This window comes from Pristiophorus japonicus, chromosome 11 (assembly GCF_044704955.1).
Source record: "Pristiophorus japonicus isolate sPriJap1 chromosome 11, sPriJap1.hap1, whole genome shotgun sequence".
Taxonomy (NCBI): Eukaryota; Metazoa; Chordata; class Chondrichthyes; family Pristiophoridae; genus Pristiophorus; species Pristiophorus japonicus.
Window position 1 is genome coordinate 132895083 of NC_091987.1, and position 21210 is coordinate 132916292.

Genomic DNA, 21210 nt, shown 5'->3' on the forward strand with positions numbered 1-21210 from the left:
CCTATTCATGCTGCTTCAAAGGGTATCGTTTGCAAGGGCTGTGGAACAATGGGGACACCTCCAACGAGGTTGCAGAAGAGCTTCAAGGCCCTGCAAAGACCTGCAAACCACCACGTGGCAGAGGATGATCGGTCACAGGTGGATCAAAGCAATCAGAGCCTCAGAGAGAGGAGGCAGATGCTGAAGTCATGGGGTGCACATATTTTGACGAAATGTCCCCCTATAATGCTAATGTAAATTGAATGGCTCTCCGTGTCCATGGAGCTGGACAGGCTCTAGCCAATCCATCATCAGTAAAAAGATGTTTGAGAGACTGTGGTGCAACAAGGCACTCAGATCAGCCCTGAGCCCAATCCACACGAAACTGAGAACATACGTCAAAGAGCTTATCCACTGTCCTGGGCAGCGCCATGGTCAAGGTCACCTATGAGGGCATGGTGCATGATGTCCACTATGGATGGTACTGGGCGATGGCCCCACTGCTGTGGAAGGAGCTGGCTGGGCAAGATACGCTGGAACTGGGACAACATCCAATGCTTTCGTCCATACAACCTCGCCCAGTTCTTAACAAGTTCCTCCCTTTGACCAGGCATAAATTTTCTGGGTTAAGGTGCAGATCCACTTGGTCCCAGAGGCATAACCCATTCATCACAAGGCAGAGCAGGTACCTCACATGATGAGGGAGAGAGTGGAAATCGAGCTGGACAGGCTGCAATGCGAGGGTGATCATCATCTCCCCAGTGGAATTCAAGCGAGTGGGCCAGCCCATTGTTCCAGTCCTCAAGGATGACGACCGTCAGGATATGCGGCGATTATAAAGTAACTATTAATCATTTCTCGCTACAGGACCAATACCTGCTACCTAAGGCAGACGACCTATTTGCGATGCTGGCAGGAAGCAAAACGTTCATAAGCTAACTTAACTTTGGCCTACATGACGCAGGAGGTGGAGGAATCTTTGAAAGGCCTCACCTGCATCAACACGCACAAAGGTCTTTTCGTTTACAACAGATGCCTGTTTGTGATTTGATCAGCTGCGGCGATATTCCAGAGAAACATGGAAAGCTTGCTGAAGTCGGTCCCGCATACCATGGTCTTCCAGGATGCTATCTTGGTTACAGGTCGGGACACCGTCGAGCACCTGCAGAACCTGGAAGAGGTTTTTAGTCGGCTTAATCATGTGGGGCTGAGGCTAAAATGCTCGAAGTGCGTTTTCCTGTCGCCTGAAGTGGAGTTCCTGGGGAGAGGAATTGCGGCTGACGGCATCAGGCCCACCGATTAGAAGACTGAGGCAATCAAGAACGCACCAAGACCACAGAACGTGACGGATCTGCGGACGTTTCTAGGTCTCCTGATCTATTTTGGTAACTTCTTACCGGGTCTTAGCACATTGTTAGAACCCCTGCACTCTACTGCGTAAGGGAGATGAATGGGTATGGGGTAAAAGCCAAGAAAATGCCTTTGAGAAAGCTAGGAAGCTGTTATGTTCAAACAAATTGCTTGTGTTGTACGATCCATGTAAACGTTTGGGACTAGCATGTGATGTGTCATCGTACAGGGTCGGGTGTGTATTGCAACAAGCTAATGAATTTGGGAAATTGCAACCGGTTGCTTATGCATCCAGAAGTCTGTCTAAGACCGCGAGGACCTACAGTATGATCAAAAAAGAAGCATTAGCGTGTGTATACGGGGTAAAGAAAATGAATCAATATCTGTTCGGGCTCAAATTTGAATTGGAAACTGACCATAAGCCGCTTATCTCCCTCTTTTCTGAAAATAAGGGATGAATACAAATGCATCGGTCCGCATCCAGAGATGGGCGCTCACGTTGTCCGCATACAACTACGCCATCCGCCACAGGCCAGGCACAGAAACTGTGCCGATGCTCTCAGTAGGATATAAGTGCCCACCACCGGAGTGGAGATGGCACAGCCTGCAGATTTAGTTATGGTAATGGAAGCATTCGAAAGTGAGCAATCACCTGTTACCGCCCAACAGATTAGAACCTGGACAAGCCAGGACCCCTTACTGTCCTTAGTAAAAAACTGTGTGCTCCACGGGAGTTGGTCTAGTGTCCCGACAGAGATGCAGGAAGAAATAAAGCCGTACCAGCGGCGCAAAGATGAACTGTCTATACAGGCAGACTGCCTCCTATGGGGTAATCGGGTAGTTGTGCCAAAAAAGGGCAGGACCACTTCCATTAGTGATCTCCACAGTACCCACCCAGGCATTGTAATGATGAAAGCGATAGCCAGATCCCACATGTGGTGGCCCGGTATCGATGCAGACTTAGAGTCCTGTGTGCACAAATGTAATACATGTTCCAAGTTAAGCAATACGCCCAGGGAGGCGTCACTAAGTTTATGGTCTTGGCCCTCCAAACCATGGTCCAGGGTTCATGTCGACTATGCAGGCCCATTCTTGGAAAAAAAGTTTTTAGTGGTTGTAGATGCGTACTCCAAATGGATTGAATGTGTGATAATGTCGGCAAGCATGTCCGCTGCCACCATTGAAAGCCTGCGGGCCATGTTTGCCACGCACGGCCTGCCTGATGTCCTTGTAATTGACAATGGGCCGTGCTTTACCAGTGCAGAATTCAAGGAGTTCATGACCCGCAATGGGGTCAAACATGTCATGTCTGCCCCGTTTAAGCCAGCGTCCAATGGTCAGGCAGAACGAGCAGTTCAAACAATCAAGCAGAGCTTGAAAAGGGTAACTGAAGGCTCACTATAGACTCGCTTATCCCGAGTCCTGCTTAGTTACCGCACAAGACCCCACTTGCTCACCGGGGTCCCTCCCGCTGAACTGCTCATGAAAAGGGCATTTAAGACAAGGCTCTCGTTAGTCCACCCTGATCTACACGAACAGATAGAGAGCAGACGGCGTCAACAGAATACATATCATGATGGCGCAAATGTGTCAAGTGAAATTGAAGTAAATGATCCTGTTTATGTGTTACATCAAAACATAGAAAATAGGTGCAGGAGTAGGCTATTCGGCCCTTCGAGCCTGCACCACCATTCAATAAGATCATGGCTGATCATTCCCTCAGTACCCCTTTCCTGCTTTCTCTCCATACCCGTTGATCTCTTTAGCCGTAAGGGCCACATCTAACTCCCTCTTGAATATATCCAACGAACTGGCATCAACAACTCTCTGCGGCAGGGAATTCCACAGGTTAACAACTGTCTGAGTGAAGAAGTTTCTCGTCATCTCAGTCTTAAATGGTTTACCCCTTATCCTAAGACTATGTCCCCTGGTTCTGGACTTCCCCAACATCGGGAACATTCTTCCCGCATCTAGCCTGTCCAGTCCCGTCAGAATTTTATATGTTTCTATGAGATCCCCTCTCATCCTTCTAAACTCCAGTGAATAAAGGCCCAGTTGATCCAGTCTCTCCTCATATGTCAGTCCAACCATCCCGGGAATCAATCTGGTGAACCTTCGCTGCACTCCCTCAATAGCAAGAACGTCCTTCCTCAGATTAGGAGACCAAAACTGTACACAATATTCCAGGTGAGGCCTCACCAAGGCCCTGTACAACTGCAGTAAGCCCTCCCTGCTCCTATACTCAAAACCCCTAGCTATGAAGGCCAACATACCATTTGCCTTCTTCACCACCTGCTGTACCTGCATGCCAACTTTCAATGACTGATGTACCATGACGCCCAGGTCTCGTTGCACCACCCCTTTTCATAATCTGCCGCCATTCAGATAATATTCTGATTTCGTGTTTTTGCCCCCAAAGTGGATAACCTCACATTTTTCCACATTATACTGCATCTGCCATGCATTTGCTCACTCACCTAACCTGTCCAAGTCACCCTGCAGCTTTTTAGCGTCCTCCTCACAGCTCACACCGCCACCCAGTTTAGTGTCATCTGCAAACTTGGAGATATTACACTCAATTCCTTCATCTAAATCATTAATGTATATTGTAAATAGCTGGAGTCCCAGCACTGAGCCCTGCGGCACCCCACTAGTCACTGCCCGCCATTCTGAAAAGGACCCGTTTATCCCGACTCGCTGCTTCCTGTCTGCCAACCAGTTCTCTATCCACGTCAGTATATTAGCCCCAATACCATGTACTTTGAATTTGCACACCAATCTCTTGTGTGGGATCTTGTCAAAAGCCTTTTGAAAGTCCAAATACACCACATCCACTGGTTCTCCCTTGTCCACTCTACTAGTAACATCCTCAAAAAATTCCAGAAGATTTGTCAAGCATGATTTCCCCTTCATAAATCCATGCTGACTTGGACCGATCCTGTCACTGCTTTCCAAATGCGCTGCTATTTCATCTTTAATAATTGATTCCAACATTTTCCCCACTACTGATATCAGGCTAACCGGTCTATAATTACCCGCTTTCTCTCTCCCTCCCTTTTTAAAAAGTGGTGTTACAGTAGCTACCCTCCAGTTCATTTGAACTGACAGAGTTGATATACTGTTGGAAAATAATCACCAATGCATTTCTAGGGCCACTTCCTTAAGTACCCTGCGATGCAGACTATCAGACCCCGGAGATTTATTGGCCTTCAATCCCATCATTTTCCCTAACACACTTTCCTGCCTAATAAGGATATCCTTCAGTTCCGCCTTCTCGCTAGACCCTTGGTCCCCTAGTATTTCCGGAAGGTTATTTGTGTCTTCCTTCGTGAAGACAGAACCAAAGTATTTGTTCAACTGGTCTGCCATTTCTTTGTTCCCCATTATAAATTCACCTGAATCTGACTGCAAGGGACCGACGTTTGTCTTCACTAATCTTTTTCTCTTCACATAACTGACTGCAAAAGCTTCTATAGATTTTATGTTCCCGGCAAGCTTCCCCCCTCCTAATTAAACCATTTGTCCTCCTCTGCTGAATTCTAAATTTATCCCGGACCTCAGGTTTGCTGCTTTTTCTGGCCAATTTATATGCCTCTTCCTTGGATTTAACACTATCCTTCATTTCCCTTGTTAGCCACGGTTGAGCCACCTTCCAGACAGGGATGTACAATTGTTAAAGTTCATCCATGTGATCTTTAAATGTTTGCCATTGCCTATCCACCGTCAACCCTTTCAGTATCATTTGCCAGTCTATTCTAGCCAATTCACGTCTCATACCATTGAAGTTACCTTTCCTTAAGCTCAGGACCCTAGTCTCTGAATTAACTGTGTCACTCTCCATCTTAATGAAGAATTCTACCATATTATGGCCACTCTTCCCCAAGGGGCCTCGCACAACAGGATTGCTAATTCCTTTCTCATTACACATCACCCAGTCTAGGATGGCCAGCCCTCTTGTTGGTTCCTCAACATATTGGTCCAGAAAACCATCCCTAATACACTCCAGAAAATCCTCCTCCATCGTATCAGTTTGGTTAGCCCAATCTATATGTAGATTAAAGTCGCCCATGATAACTGCTGTACCTTTATTGCACGCATCCCTAATTTCTTGTTTGATGCTGTCCCCAACCTCACTACTACTGTTTGGTGGTCTGTACACAACTCCCACTAGCGTTTTCTGCCCTTTGGTATTCCGCAGCTCCACCCATACAGATTCCACATCATCCAAACTAATGTCCTTCCTTACTATTGCATTAATTTCCTCTTTAACCAGCAACGTTACCCCACCTCCTTTTCCTTTCTGGATATCCTTCCTGAATGTTGAACACCCCTGGATGTTGAGTTCCCAGCCTTGGTCACTCTGGAGCCATGTCTCCGTGATGCCAATTATATCATATTCATTAATTGTGGCCTGTGCAGTTAATTCATCCTCCTTATTACTCCTCATATTGAGGCACAGAGCCTTCAGGCTTGTCTTTTTAACACACTTTTAACTTTTAGAATTTTGCTGCAATTAGGGCCTTTTTGATTTTTGCCTTGGGTTTTTCTGCCCTCCACTTTTACTTTTCTTCTTGCTATCTTTTGCTTCTATTTTACTTCCCTCTGTCTCCCTGCATAGGTTCCCATCCCCATGCCATATTAGTTTAACTCCTCCCCAACAGCACTAGCAAACACTCCCCCTAGGACATTGGTTCCGGTCCTGCCCAGGTGCAGACCGTCCGGTTTGTACTGGTCCCACCTCCCCCAGAACCGGTTCCAATGTCCCAGGAATTTGAATCCCTCCCTTCTGCACCACTCCTCAAGCCACGTATTCATCTGAGCTATCCTGCGATTCCTACTGTGACTAGCACGTGGCACTGGTAGCAATCCTGAGATTACTACCTTTGAGGTCCTACTTTTTAATTTAACTCCTAGCTCCCTAAATTCACCTTATTAGATCTCATCCCATTTTTTACCTATATCATTAGTACCTATATGCACCACGACAACTGGCTGTTCACCCTCCTCTTTCAAAATGTCCTGCACCCGCTCCGAGACATCCTTGACCCTTGCACCAGGGAAGCAACATTCCATCCTGGAGTCTCGATTGTGGCCACAGAAACGTCTATCTATTCCCCTTACAATAGAATCTCCTACCACTATAGCTCTCACACTTTTTTTTCTCCCCTCCTGTGCAGCAGAGCCACCCACATGAACTTTGCTGCTGCTGCTCGCCCCTGGTGAGTCATCCCCCTCACCAGTACCCAAAACAGTATATCTGTTTTGAAGGGGGATGACTGCAGGGGACCCCTGCATTACCTTCCTTCCACTGCTCTTCCTGTTGGTCACCCATCCCCTAACTGGCTGTGTACCCTTTACCTGAGGTGTGGCCAACTCACTAAACGTGCTATTCACGACATCCTCAGCATTGCGGATGCTCCAGAGTAAATCCACCCGCAGCTCCAGTGCCGCAATGCGGTCTGTCAGGTGCTGCAGGCGGATACACTTCCCGCACATGTAGTCGTCAGCGTCCCTGAGTTCCCACATAGCACAGGAGGAGCATAACACATGTCCAAGCTCACCTGCCTTGACTTAACCCCTAAATTAACTTAATTTGGCAATAACAATGATAAAGGTTACCTACTGATAGGGAAAAGAAAAAGAAAAACTACTCGCCAATCACTTACCCCCTTGGCTGTGACGTCACCTTTAGATTTCTTTCTACTTCTTTGTTTACCTTCTGCCTATGCTGCAGCTGGCCTCCTCGACGCTGCCGCCGATCCCCGGACTCCTGCTGGGCCTTTATAGGCCTCACGAACTCCCGTTCCGCCTCCTCAACGCTGCCGCAAATCCCTGGACTCCCGCTGGGCCTTTATAGGCCTCACGAACACCTGCTCCGCCTCCTCGACGCTGCCGCCGACCCCCGGACTCCCGCGCGTTGAACTATGGACAAGGTCCCAAGTGGATTGCTGGCACTTTTTTGGCCAAAGAGGAGAGTAGGGTGTTTGTGGTCAAACTCGCAAATGGACTCATCTGAGAAAACACTTGGACCAAACCAAACTCAGATTTATGGACTATCCAGAACAACCCACAATAGACTCTATCTTTTTCGACCTTCCAACACACACAAGTGTCAACCGACCCAGCGGTTGACCATGAAGCAGAACCCTTCATCCGCAGCAGCCCAGCAAGGCTCACCATCCCCAGCAGCCCAGCAAGGCCAACTGCGCAGCAGCCCAGCGAAGGCCCAACAAATGACTCACCAACACCAGCATTTGCACCTAGATGATCAACCAGGGAAAGGAAGGCCCCAGATCGACTCACATTGTAAATAGTTACACTATTGACTTTGGCGGGGAGTGGGGGGGCGGCGGGGGGGAGTGTTGTTATGTATGTAAACCTGCGATTACCATGTCTAACCACCAGAGGGCTTATCCCCTGGAGTCCCAAGGGATTCCATAATCCCTTGGGAGCACCTAAAAAAAAGGAGGCACTCTGAGATCTGTAATAAAGGACTATGGTTACACTTACTTTGAGCTTGCAGTATCTGGTCTGACTCTTTATCCAAGACATAACACCAACGACATAGGTAGAACAAAAAAATAGGTTTTTCTAAGGGAGTATGAGCAGCTAGGGGCTAAATTAAAAAGCAGAACCACAAAGGTAATAATCTCTGGATTACTACCTGAGGCATGATCAAATTTGTGTAGAGTAAATAACATCAGAGAGATGAACACGTGGCTCAAAGACTGGTGTGGGAGAAATAGGTTTCAGTTCATGGGGCACTGGCATCAGTACTGGGGTAAGAGGAGCTGTTCTGTTGGGGTGGGCTTCACTTGAACTATGCTGGGACTAGTGTCCTGGCGAATTAAATAACTAGGGCTGTAGAGAGAGCTTTAAACTAAATAGTGGGGGGGGAGGGTTCAGGTGAGTAGAAATGTAAAAGGTCAAAGAACAAAGAGAAGTCAATAGAGCAGGGTAGCACTGGGGAAAATGATAAACAGAGTGTGACAAGAAGGGACAGAATGTATAAACATAAGAATGTATCAGAAATTGGGATCAAAGCAGGGAAAAATGGTAAAAAAAACAAAATTAAAAGCTCTATCTGAATGCATGCAGCATTCGTAACTAGATGAGTTGACAGCACAAATAGATACAAATGTGTATTATGTATGTTGTAAACCTCACCAATATGTAAGACTTGCCACTAGGGGTACACCTGTGGGAGACCTAAGGGTCACCTGGGCACCCTGGGGCAAGCAGGTATAAAAGGTGATTCACCATGCTGCTTCCCCACTCTGGAGTCTGAATAAAGAGACCAAGATCACAACAGTTTGAGCTTGCAATACAGTCCTGTGGAGTTATTCTGAACACGACAAATTGGCGACGAGTAACGGATCACGAAATTTCATGCGGTAATGGCTGCCGTTGGTATTCTTGAGAGATTTGTTGAAGGTGGTGATTGGAAAGTGCCTCGTTGAGCACCTCGACCAGAACTTCGTGGTCAACGAACTGGACAAGGCTGAGACGGCGATCAAGTGCAGGGCGATTCTCCTCACCGTATGTGAGTCTTCGATATATGGCCGCCTCAAAAATCGGCTGGCATCGGTCAAACAAACGGACAAGTCTTACACAGAGCTGTGTACGCTGTGCAGGAATACCCGCAAGCCAAAGGAGAGCATCTTGATGGCCAGGTATCGCTTTTATACGCACCATCACTCCGAGGGCCAGAACGTGGCGAGTTTTGTTGCCAACCTAAGACGCTTTGTGGGACAGTGCGAATTTTCAGGATCTTTGGGGGAAATGCTGCGGGACTTTTTCGTGCTTGGAATCGGCCACGCGGTTATTCTTCGCAAAATGCTGTCTGCCAAATCCCTAGATCTGAGCAAGACCATCAAGATAGCCCAAGCTTTCATATCCACAAGCAATAATACGAAACAGATATCTTCACAGAATCGAAGCTCACCGGCAAGTACTGTGCATAAAATAATGTTTTCGGCAGGCAAAACTGTACAGGGCAGGGCCTACACGACCACAGAGGCCAGACTTAGGCCTAGAATGATTCAGAGTCCACCGTGGGGCATGAATGCATATCCATTATCACCATGTTGGCGCTGCGGGGGCAGTCATAGAGCTCATCACTGTTGATTCAAGCCCTATGTGTGCAATGGCTGTGGAACAATGAGGCATTTCCAGCGAATGTGCAAATGACCTGTGACTCACCATGTGGCAGAGTCAGGAGAGGACGACCGATCCAGCGAGGATCACGATGAACGAGCAGGAGAGGCAACTCAACCTGAGGATGAAGAGGAAGAATATGGGATACACACCTTCACCACCAAAAGCCCTCCAATAATGCTAAAAGTTCTGTGGAGTTATTCTGAACACAACAGGTATGATCTGATTGCCATTACACAGATGTGGTTGCAAGGCAACCAAGACTAGGAACCGAATATTCAGGGGTATTTGACAATTCGGAAGGATAGACAGAAAGGAAAAGGAGGTGGGGTAGCTCTGTTAATAAAGGATGAGATCAGTGCAGTAGTGTGAAATGCTATTGGCTCAGAAGATCAAGATGTAGAATCAGTTTGGATGGAGATAAGGAATAATAAGGGGTAGAAGTCACTGGTGGGCGTAGTATAGAGTCCCCCCCTAACAGTAGCTATACTGTTGAATGGAGTATAAATCAAGAAATAACGGAGGCTTGTAAAAAAGGAACGACAATAATCATGGGCGATTTTAGTCTTTATATTGATTGGATAAATCAAATTGGCCAAGGTAGCCTTGAGGAAGAGTTCATAGAATGTATTTGGGATGGTTTCCTTGAACAGTATGTTGTGGAACCAACCAGGAGCAGGCTATCTTAGATCTGGTACTATGTAATGAGACAGGATTAATAAATGATCTCCTAGTAAAGGATCCTCTAGCAAAGAGTGATCATAGCATGGTTGAGTTTCAAGTTCAGTTGGAGGGTGAGAAAGTTGGATCTCAAACTAGTATACTGAGCTTAAATAAAGGAGATTACAAAGATATGAAGGCAGACTTGGCTAAAGTGGACTGGGAAAATAGATTAAAGTGTAAGACAGTTGACAAGCAGCGGTGGACATTTAAGGAGATATTTCATAACTCCTATCAAAAATATATCCCAATGAGAAGGAAAGACTGTAAGAGAAGGGATAAACATCCCTGGCTAACTAAGGAAATAAAGGATGGTATCAAATTGAAAACAAGGGTATACAAAGTGGCCAAGATTAGTGGGAGGCCAGAGGATTGGGAAACTTTAAAAAAAATAGCAAAGGACGACTGAAAAAATAATAAAGAGAGAGAAGATAGATTATGAGAGTAAACTAGCAAGAAATATAAAAACAGATAGTAAGATTCTCTACAGGCATATAAAAAGGAAGAGAGTAGCTAAAGTTGGTTCCTTAGAGGATGAGACTGGGAATTAATCATGGGGAACAGGAAGATGGCAGAAACTTTGAACAAATATTTTGTATCGATCTTCACGGTCGAACACACTAAAAACATCCCAATAATGGATAATCAAGGGGCTATAGGGAGGGAGGAACTTAAAACAATCACTATCACTAAAGAAAAAGTACTCAGTAAAATAATGGGACTAAAGATGGACAAGTCCCCTGGACCTGATGACCTGCATCCTAGGGTCTTAAAAGAAGTGGCTGCAGAGATAGTGGATGCATTGGTTGTAATCTACCGAAATTCCTTGGATTCTGGAGAGGTCCCGGCGAATTGGAAAATTGCAAATGTAATGAATGCCCTTATTTAAAAAAGGGGGCAGACAGAAAGCAGGAAACTATAGACCAGTTAGCCTAACATCTGTCGTTGGAAAAATGCTGAAGTTCATTATTAAGGAAATAGTAGCAGCACATTTGGTAAAGCATAATACAGTCAAGCAGAGTCAGCATGGTTTTATGAAAGGGAAATCATGTTTGACAGATTTGAGGATGTATCTTTGAGGATGTAATGAACATGGTGGATAAGGGGGAACCAATGGATGTGGTGTATTTGGATTTCCAGAAGGTATTCGATAAGGTGCCAAATAAAAGGTTACTGCATAAGATAAGAGCTCATGGGGTTGGGGTTAATATATTAGCATGGATAGCGGATTGGCTAACGAACAGAAAACAGAGAGTCGGGATAAATGGGTCATTTTCCGGTTGGCAAACGGTAACTAGTGGGGTGCCATAGGGATTGGTGCTGGTGCCTCAACTATTTACAATCTATATTAATGACTTGGATGAAGGGACTGAGTGTAATATAGCCAAGTTTGCTGATGATACAAAGATGGGTAGGAAAGAACATAAGAATATAAGAATTAGGAGCAGGAGTAGGCCATTTGGCCCCTCAAGCCTGCTCCGCAGTTCAATAAGATCATGGCTGATCTGATCATGGACTCAGTTCCACTTCCCTGCCCACTTCCCATAATCCTTTACTCCCTTATCACTGAAAAATCTGTCCATCTCAGCCTTAAATATATTCAATAACCCAGCCTCCACAGCTCTGGGGCAGAAAATTCCACAGATTTACGACCCTCAGAGAAGAAATTTCTCCTTATCTCCTCTAAATGGTTCTAAATAGGCGACCCCTTATTCTGAAATCATGCCCCCTAGTTCTAGATTCCCCACGACGGGAAACATCCTCTCTGCATCTACCTTATTGAGCCCCCTCAGTATCTTGTGTGTTTCAATCAGATCACCTCTCATTCTTCTAAACTCCAATGAGTATAGCCCCAACCTACTCAACCTTTCATCATAAGCCAAGCCCTTCATCTCAGGAATCGATCTAGTGAACCTTCTCTGAACAGCCTCCAATGCAAATATATCCCTCCTTAAATAAGGAGACCAAAACTCTGCACAGTACTCTGGGTGTGGCCTCACCAATACTCTGTACAGTTGTAGCAGGACTTCCCTGCTTTTATACCCCATCCCCATTGTAATAAAGGCCAACATTCCAATTGCCTTCTTGATTACTTGTTGGACTTGCATACTAACTTTTTGTGTTTCATGCACAAGGACCCCCAGGTCTCTCTGTACTGCAGCACTTTGCAATTTTTCTCCATTTAAATTATAATTTGCTTTTCTATTATTTCTGCCAAAATGGATAACCTTACATTTTCCCACATTATACTTCATCTGCCAAATTTTTGCCCATTCACTTAGCCTGTCTATATCCCGTTGCTGATTTTTTGTGTCCTGCTCACATTTTGCTTTCCCATCCATCTTTGTATCATCAGCAAATTTGGCTACATTACACTCAGTCCGTTCATCCAAGTCATTAATATAGATTGTAAATAGTTCAGGACCCAGCACCGATCCCTGTGGCACCCCAATAGTTACTGTTTGCCAACCGGAAAATTACCCATTTATCCCGACTCTCTGTTTTCTGTTCGTTAGCCAATCCTCTATCCATGCTAATACAGGCAACTCTCGATTATCCGGGTCCCTCAGGGATTGGGCTATGCCGGGTAAATGATTTCTCTGTTAAAGCGATTAACATTATAAAGTTAAAACCCGATGCTGTCCTGGGCCGAAAGGACTCTGAACATACCGTCCCGATGCTGTCCCGGGCCGAAATTTTAAATCCCGTTACAACGGTTTCCCGTTGGATCCGTGTGCGGATAATCGCGAGTTGCCTGTATATCACCCCAACCCCGTGAGCTTTTATCTTGTGCAGTAACCTTTTATTTGGCACCTCATCGAATGCCTTCTGAAAATCCAAATGCTCCACATCCACTGGTTCCCCCTTATCCACCCTGCTCGTTACATCCTCAAAGAACTCCAGCAATTTTGTCAAATATGAATTCCCTTTCATAAAACCATGCTGACTCTGCTTGATTGAATCAATCTTTTCCAAATGTCCCTCTACAGCTTCCTTAATAATGGACTCCAACATTTTCCCAACCACAGATGTTAGGCTAACTGGTCTCTAGCTTCTTGCTTTTTGTCTGTCTCCTTTTTTAAATAGGGGCGATCGAATTGTGAGGAGGACAAAAAAATCTGCAAAGGGATATAGACAGGCTAAGTGAGTGGGCAAACATTTGGCAGATGGAGTATAATATGGGAAAGTGTGAGGTTATCAACTTTGGCAGGAAAAATAAAAAAGCAAATTATTATTTAAATGGAGAGAAATTACAAAATACTGCAGTACAGAGGGACCTGGGGGTCCTTGTGCATGTTACACAAAAAGTTAGTATGCAAGTCCAGCAAATAATCAAGAAGGCAATTGGAATGTTGGCCTTTATTACAATGGGGATGGAGTATAAAAGCAGGGAAGTCCTGCTATAATTGGTGAGGCCACACCTGGAGTACTGCGTAGAGTTTTGGTCTCCTTATTTAAGGAGGGATATACTTGCATTGGAGGCAGTTCAGAGAAGATTCACTAGATCGATTCCTGAGATGAAGGGCTTTGCTTATGAAGAAAGATTGAGTAGGTTGGGCCTATACTCATTGGAGTTTAGAAGAATGAGAAGTGATCTGATTGAACCACACAAGATACTGAAGGGGCTCGACAAGGTAGATGCAGAGAGGATGTTTCCCCTCTTGGGGGAATCTAGAACTAGGGGGCATGATTTCAGAATAAGGGATCGTCCATTTAGAACCATTTAGCCCATGAGGAGGAATTTCTTCTCTCAGAGGTTCGTAAATGTGTGGCATTCTCTGTCCCAGTGCTGTGGAGGCTGGGCCATTGAATATATTTAAGGTGGAGATAGAGCGATAAGGGAGTGAAGGGTTATGGGGAGTGGGCAGGGAAGTGGAGCTGAGCCCAAGATCAGATCAGCCATAATATTAAATGGGACAGCAGGCTTGAGTGGCCAAACGGCCTACTCCTACTCCCATTTCTTATGTTATTGTGTTCTTATGCAATGCTCGATCCTGAAAGTTTCCGAAATGACAGCTTCAGAAATTATAGCTTTTTTAAAGCTATAATGTACTCACTGTGATGCACTGGTCAATTAATTGATCTCATGTTCCAAAATGATAACTTTCAATAATTTCCAGAGGCTTAGGACTGTAGTGCTGGTTAGAATCTCTGTCAGTGGCATGTCCTTTAGCTTAATGCAAACAAGCACACTTTTCAGGGTTTCATACACCTCGGGGCCTGCTTCAGTCAAGAAAATAGCCCGTTTCCTTTCTAACACCACCTGGTTACGGTTTTCATCATCGGGGACTTCAAAGATATTATTCACGGTGAATAACATTTCTAGCCACTGCGCATAGGCTCCGAAAGTCTCTTGTTGTGATGGAACTCACTCAAGTGCCCTATTATTCCCATAGATGAGGCCATCTGGACTCTGGCAACGTCAATAGTTCAGTCAAGTGTGCTTGAAATTTACTGTGGATTTTTAGCACTTCTGCAAAACAAAGAACCTCTCAAAATCTCCCTGTTGTTTGGCAGGAACATTCACCAACAAAAATTTCAGCTAGGGAATCCAGAAATCCTATCCTCATCACCAATGTGATATATTCTTACCATAACACTAACAAACACGCTCGACAAGATGGCTCTTATAGAAACTGTCATCATGTGACTTTTCCACATGACCTTGTTATTACTTATATTAGTAGTTGCATTACCACAGTAGTCCATTAGGTGGAGCAGTAGTCCATTAGGGGGAGCTCCATTACACCCCCACTGGTGAAAATAATTTATCTGTGTACACTATCAAATCCTTTCATCTTCATAAACACCTTAATTAGATCACCTCTGAAGCTTCTATACCTGAGGGAATACAAGCCTAGTCTATGCAACTCGTCCTCATAATTTAACCCTTTCAGCCCCGGTACCATTCTGGTGAATCTGCGCTGCACCCCCTCCAAGGCCAATCTATCCATCCTGAGGTGTGGTGCCCAGCACTGAACACAGAGCTCTAACTGGGGTCTAACCAGAGCTTTAAATCATCATCATCATAGGCTGTCCCTCGGAATCGAGGAAGAAATGAGTCCTTAGGTGGCTAAACAGTCCAATACGAGAACCACAGCCCCTGTCACAGGTGAGACAGATAGTCATTGAGGGAAAGGGTGGGTGGGACTGGTTTGCCACACGCTCTTTCCGCAGCTCGCGCTTGATTTCTGCGTGCTCTCAGTGACAAGACTCGAGGTGTTCAGCGCCCTCCCGGATGCACTTCCTCCACTTAGGGCGCTCTTTGGCCAGGGACTCCCAGGTGTCAGTGAGGATGTTGCACTTTATCGGTGAGGCTTTGAGGGTGTCGTGTAATGTTTTCTCTGCCTACCTTTGGCTCATTTGCCGTGAAGGAGTTCCGAGTAGAGCACTTGCTTTGGGAGTCTCGTGTCTGGCATGCGAACAATGTGGCCTGCCCAGCGGAGCTGATTCAGTGTGGTCAGTGCTTCAATGCTAGGGATGTTGGCCTGGTAGAGGATGCTAACGTTGGTGCGTCTGTCCTTCCAGGGGATTTGCAGGATCTTGCGGAGACATCGCTGGTGGTATTTCTCCAGCGACTTGAGGTGTCTACTGTACATGGCTTTAAATAACTTCCACTCCTTTGTATTCCAGTCCCTTGAGATAAAGACTAACATTCCATTATCCTTTTTCGTTATTTTTTGCATCTGTCTATTAGTTTTTAGTGATTTCTGTTCATAGTCCCCTAACTTTCTCTCCTCCTCCACAGTTCCCAGATTCTCATCATTTATAAAATACTCCTATCTGTCTTTCTTGGGTCCAAAGTGAATAACCTCACACTTAACCACACTGAACTCCACCTGCCACAGTTTTGTCCACTCACTTAATCTATCAACGTCCCTTTGCAACATTTTGCTACCATCTACACTACTTACCGTGTCACCTAACTTGTGTCATCAGCAAACTTGGATATATAGCTCTCTATTCCTTCATCTAACCCATTTATAAATATAGCGAAAAGCTGAGGCCCCAGTACAGATCCCTGGGAGATATGTTGGTCATATCCTGCCAATTGGAGTACTTACCCATTATCCTTACTCATACCCATTATCCCGAATTTGTCTCCTACATCCTAATCAATTCCCCACCCATGTCAATAACATTTAACTTTTGCTAAGTCTTTTGTGTGGTACCTTCTCAAATGCCTTCTGGAAGTCTATATAAATAACATCCATAGACATCCTTATCTGCCATGTTATTGTCCTCCTCAAAAAATTCAACTAGGTTACTTACCCTTTACAAATCCATGCTGGCTCTGCCTCATATTCGTCCAAATCCTCAGTCACTGTCCCGAATGACAGATTCTAGTATCTTCCCCATAACTGACATTAGACTAATAGTCTATAATTTCCTAGTTTATCTCTCTTACCCTTCTAAAACAGTAGTGTGACAGTGGCAATTTTCAAAATGAAGGGGACAATTCCTGAATCAAGAGAGCTTAGGAAGATCATGACTAGGTGACATAGGTAGAAAATGGGATGAAGTCCTGCAGGCAGATTTTAGGGAGCTAGGAAAGAGATTAAAAAGCAGGACCTCAAAGGTAGCAAACTCCGGATTACTCCGGTGCCACGTGCTAGTGAGTACAGAAATAGAAGGATAGAGCAGATGAATGTGTGGCTGGAGAGATGGTGCAGGTGGGAGGCATTGGGATCGTTTCTGGGGGAGCTTGCCAAACGGGTTGCACCTCAACAGGGTCAGGACCAATATCCTCACAGGGGGACGGGGGGGGGGCGGGGAGGTGGCTTTGCTAGTGCTGTCAGGGAGAGTTTAAACTAGTTTGTCAGGGGGGACCTGAAAATAGATTCAGAAGGGAGAGAAGAAAAGCTGGAAATGGAAGGCAGAAAATTAGTAAGCGAGTTTGGATGGCAGAGGAAACAAAGGCTAGAAGATAGACAAAAGGGAGTTTGGCAATGCTAAATGGTAATCAATGCAAGGAGTCTAGGGAATAAGGCAGATGAGCTGAGGGCACAGATAGACATGTGGCAGTATGATATTATAGCCATTACTGAGAAATGGCTGAAAGAAGGGCAGGAATGGCAGCTCAACATTCCTGGTTACAGGGTTTTCAGACGAGATAGAGAGGAGGCTAAAAAAGGAGGGGGTGGGTGGATCACAATATTGATTAAAGAAACAATTACAGCTGTTAGAAGAATCATCAAATGGGTTGATCTAAAAAACAAAAAAGGGGCAATCACACTGCTGGGAGTGTACTATAGTCTCCAAACAATCCAAGGGAGATAGAAGAGCAAATATGTAGGCAAATTTTTGAGAAGTGCAAAAACAATAGGGATTTCAACTACCCTAATATTATCTGGGATATAATTAGTGTGGAAGGTGTAGAGGGAGCAGAATTCTTAAAGTGCATTCAGGAGAACTTTTTTTAGCCAGTACGTAGCAAGACCAACAAGAGAGGGGCAGTTCTGGACTTAGTTTTAGGGAATTAAACTGGGCAGGTGGAAGGGGTATCAGTGGGAGAGCATTTTGATGGCAGTGATCATAATGCAGTTAGATTTAGGGCAGTTATGGGAAAGGACATAGTTAGACCAGGAATAAAAGTTCTCAATTGGGGAAAGGCTAATTTTACTAAGCTGTGATAGGATTTAGCCAAACTGGACTGGAAACAGCTACTTGAAGCTAAATCAGTGTCAGAGTAGTGGGAGGCATTAAAAGAGGAGATAATGAGGGTTCAGAACAAGTATGATCCTTTAAAAAGGTGTGACTAACAAATCTAGAGCCCCCTGGATATCAAGGGACATAAAGTAAAAAGGGAGCTTTATGACAGATACCGAGGGCTCAATACTGCAGAAACCTAGAGGAGTATAGAAAGTGCAGGGGTGAAATTAAAAAGGAAATTAGGAAAGCAGAGAGGGGGCATGAAAAAATATTGACAAGTAAAATCCAAGAAAACCCAAAGATGTTTTATAAATACATTAGGAGCAAGAAGATCATTAAGGAAAGAGTAGGATCTATTAGGGACCATAAAGGTAATCTGTGTGTGGGGGCAGAAGACGTGTGTATGTTTCTGAATGAATACTTTGCGTCTGTTTTCACAAAAGAGAGGGGTGATGCAAACATTGCAATTAGGAAGGAGGAGTGTAAAATATTAGATGAAATAAACATAATCAGAGAGGAAGCATTAAGGGGTTTAGCATCTTTGAAAGTGGATAAATCCCCAGGCCCGGATGAAATATTTCCCAGGCTGTTAAGAGAAACAAGTGAGGAAATAGCAAATGCTCTGACTATCATTTTATAATCTTCTCTGGCTACAGGTGTGGTACTGGAGGACTGCTAATGTTATACCGTTGTTTAAAAAGGAAGAAAGGGATAGACCGAGTAATTACGGGCCAGTCAGCCTCATCTCGGTGGTGGCAAAATTATTGGAAAAAATTCTGAGGGATAGATCTTCATTTAGAAAGACAAGGATTAATCAAGGACAGTCAGCACGGATTTGTTAAGGGATAATCTTGTCTGACGAACTTGATTGAATTTTTTGAGGCGGTAACAAGGTGGATCGATGAGGGTAGTGCATTTGATGTAGCTTATATGGATTTTAGCAAGACTTTTGATAAAGTCCCACATGGCAGACTGGTCATGAAAGTAAAAGCCCATGGGATCCAAGACAAAGTGGCAAGTTGGATCCAAAATTGGCTCAGAGGCATGAAGGGTTATGGTTAATGGGTGTTTTTGTGACTGGAAGGCAGTTTCCAGTGGGGTTCCGCAGGGCTCAGTACTAGATCCCTTGCTTTTCTGGTACATATCAATGATTTGAACTTGAATATAGGGGGTATGATTAAGAAGTTTGCGGATGATACAAAAATTGGCCATGTGGTTGATAATGAAGAAGAAAGCTGCAGACTGCAGGAAGATATCAATGGACTGGTCAGGTGGACAGAACAGTGGCAAATGGATTTCAATTCAGAGAAGTGTGAGGTAATGCATTTGGGGAGAGCAAACAAGGAAAGGGAATACACAATAAATGGTAGGACACTGAGAAATGTAGAGGAACAGAAGGACCTTGGAGTGCATGTCTACAGATCCCTTAAGGTATCAGGATAGGTAGGTAAGGTGGTTAAGAAGGCAGACAGGATACTTGCCTTTATTAGCCAAGGCATAAAATATAAGAGAAGGGATGTTATGTTTGAACTGTATAAAACACAAGTTAGGCCACAGCTAGAGAGTACTGCGTGCAGTTCTGGTTACCACATTACAAGAAATATGTGATTGCATTAGAGAGGGTACAGAGGAGATTTACGAGGCTGTTGCCTGGACTGGAGAATTTTAGCTATGAGGAAAGATTGGATAGGCTGGGTTTGTTTTCCTTGGAATAGAGGATGCTGAAATGAGACCTAATTGAGGTGTATAAAATTATGAGGGGCCTCGACAGAGAGCATAGGAAGAACCTATTCCCCTTCGCAGAGGGGTCAATAACCAGGGGTCATAGATTTAAAGTAGGAGGTTTAGAGGGGACTTGAGGAGAAATGTTTTCCCCAGAGAATGGGGTCTGGAATTCACTGCCTGAAAGTGTGGTAGAGGCAAAAACGCTCATAACATTTAAAAAGTACTTGGATGTGCACTTGAAGTGCCGTAATCTACAAAGTTATGGACAAAGAGCTGGAATGTGGAATTAGGCTGGATAGCTGTTTCTCGGCAGACATGGATACGATGGGCTGAATGGCCTCCTTCTATGCTGTAAAATTCTAAAATTCTATGATTCTATGACTAAAGCATCTGCAAATTCCTTACCTACTTCTTTTAATAACCCTGGAATGGAAACCATCAGATCTTGGCGATTTATCAATCTTCAGTCTCAATATTTTCTTGTTTTCAATCTAGTAAGTTTCTCCCCTTGATTTATATTTAGTTTTCCTTATATCTCTGGTACTTTATCCTCATCCTCTACTGTCAAGACCAATGCAAAGTAATCATTTATCAAGTCTGCCCTTTCCTTATTTTCAATTAAGATATCACCTGCATCTGTCTTTAAGGGGCCCACATTATCCTTAGCCGCCCTCTTTCTCTAACTTACACGTAAAACCTTTTAGTGTTGTCCTTGATGTCCCTTGCAAGTTTTTTCTCATATCCCCTTTCCGCAGCTCTTACTGATTTCTTTGTATCCCTCTGCTGTTCTTTATATCTCTCCCAGCCTGTGGGATATCCGCTATTCTGTGCATTTGTGTAAGCTCTTTCCTATAATTCTATACCCTCTCTCAGCGCTTCTGTTGACCAAGGTTGTGCAATACGTATCTCAAGTTGAAACATGGAAATGATCTGCAGCACATCGACCAGTAGGACTCGCTTTGGGGTCACAGATATTGATGTTCTATTTTAATAATGTGTGATCACTTTAAACAGGGAAGTTGAATTTTCTGGTGCAACAGAGTTCACCAGTGACGTTACACCTTCTCTTACACACCAGGAAGGCGAGGCAGAACATCAAAGAGAATTTACTGCAACACAGTCCCAGACAGTCTGGACTTCATTGAATACACCAGGTTCTTCACTGACAGGTAAGTTATGGTTGTGCTGCAGTTTATGTCGCAAGCTTAGTCTGATCTTGTTTCAAGCGATTTTCTTTTTTCACAGGGGGCCGATTATCTTTAATTATAAGGAAGCTTACTCGCTTAGAAGCAGAGGATCAAACAAAATTCTTATTTTCAGTGGAATGCCCCAAAGGAGCGTCTGTGAGCTGCAGTCTGCTCCGAGTTCCCCCCGGTCCATGCCTTTGTTACCTCCAGACGTGACTATTCGAACGCTCTCCTGCCCAGCTTCCCACCTTCCACACTCCGTAAACTTGAGCTCATCCAAAATTCTGCTACCCATATCCTAACTCGCAACAAGTCCTGTTCACTCATCATCCCTGTGCTCACTGACCTATATTGGCAATGCCTCAATTTTAAAATTCGCATCCTTATGTTCAAATCCCTCCATAGTCTCACCCCATCCTTTCTCTCTAGCTTACTCCAC

At 44.6% G+C, this 21210-nt stretch overlaps 1 protein-coding gene across 1 annotated transcript in view; it reads left to right on the forward strand.

Annotated features, from left to right (window-relative positions):
* Positions 1–934: 934 nt before the first annotated feature.
* The window catches only part of LOC139275583 (glutamate-rich protein 6), a 154608-nt gene continuing 134332 nt past the window's right edge, over positions 935–21210 (forward strand). The window contains exons 1-3 of the mRNA XM_070892754.1: positions 935–992; positions 8753–9002; positions 20599–20753. Of these exons, the coding sequence (XP_070748855.1) occupies positions 935–992; positions 8753–9002; positions 20599–20753 (463 nt within the window). The remainder of the gene's footprint in view (positions 993–8752; positions 9003–20598; positions 20754–21210) is intronic.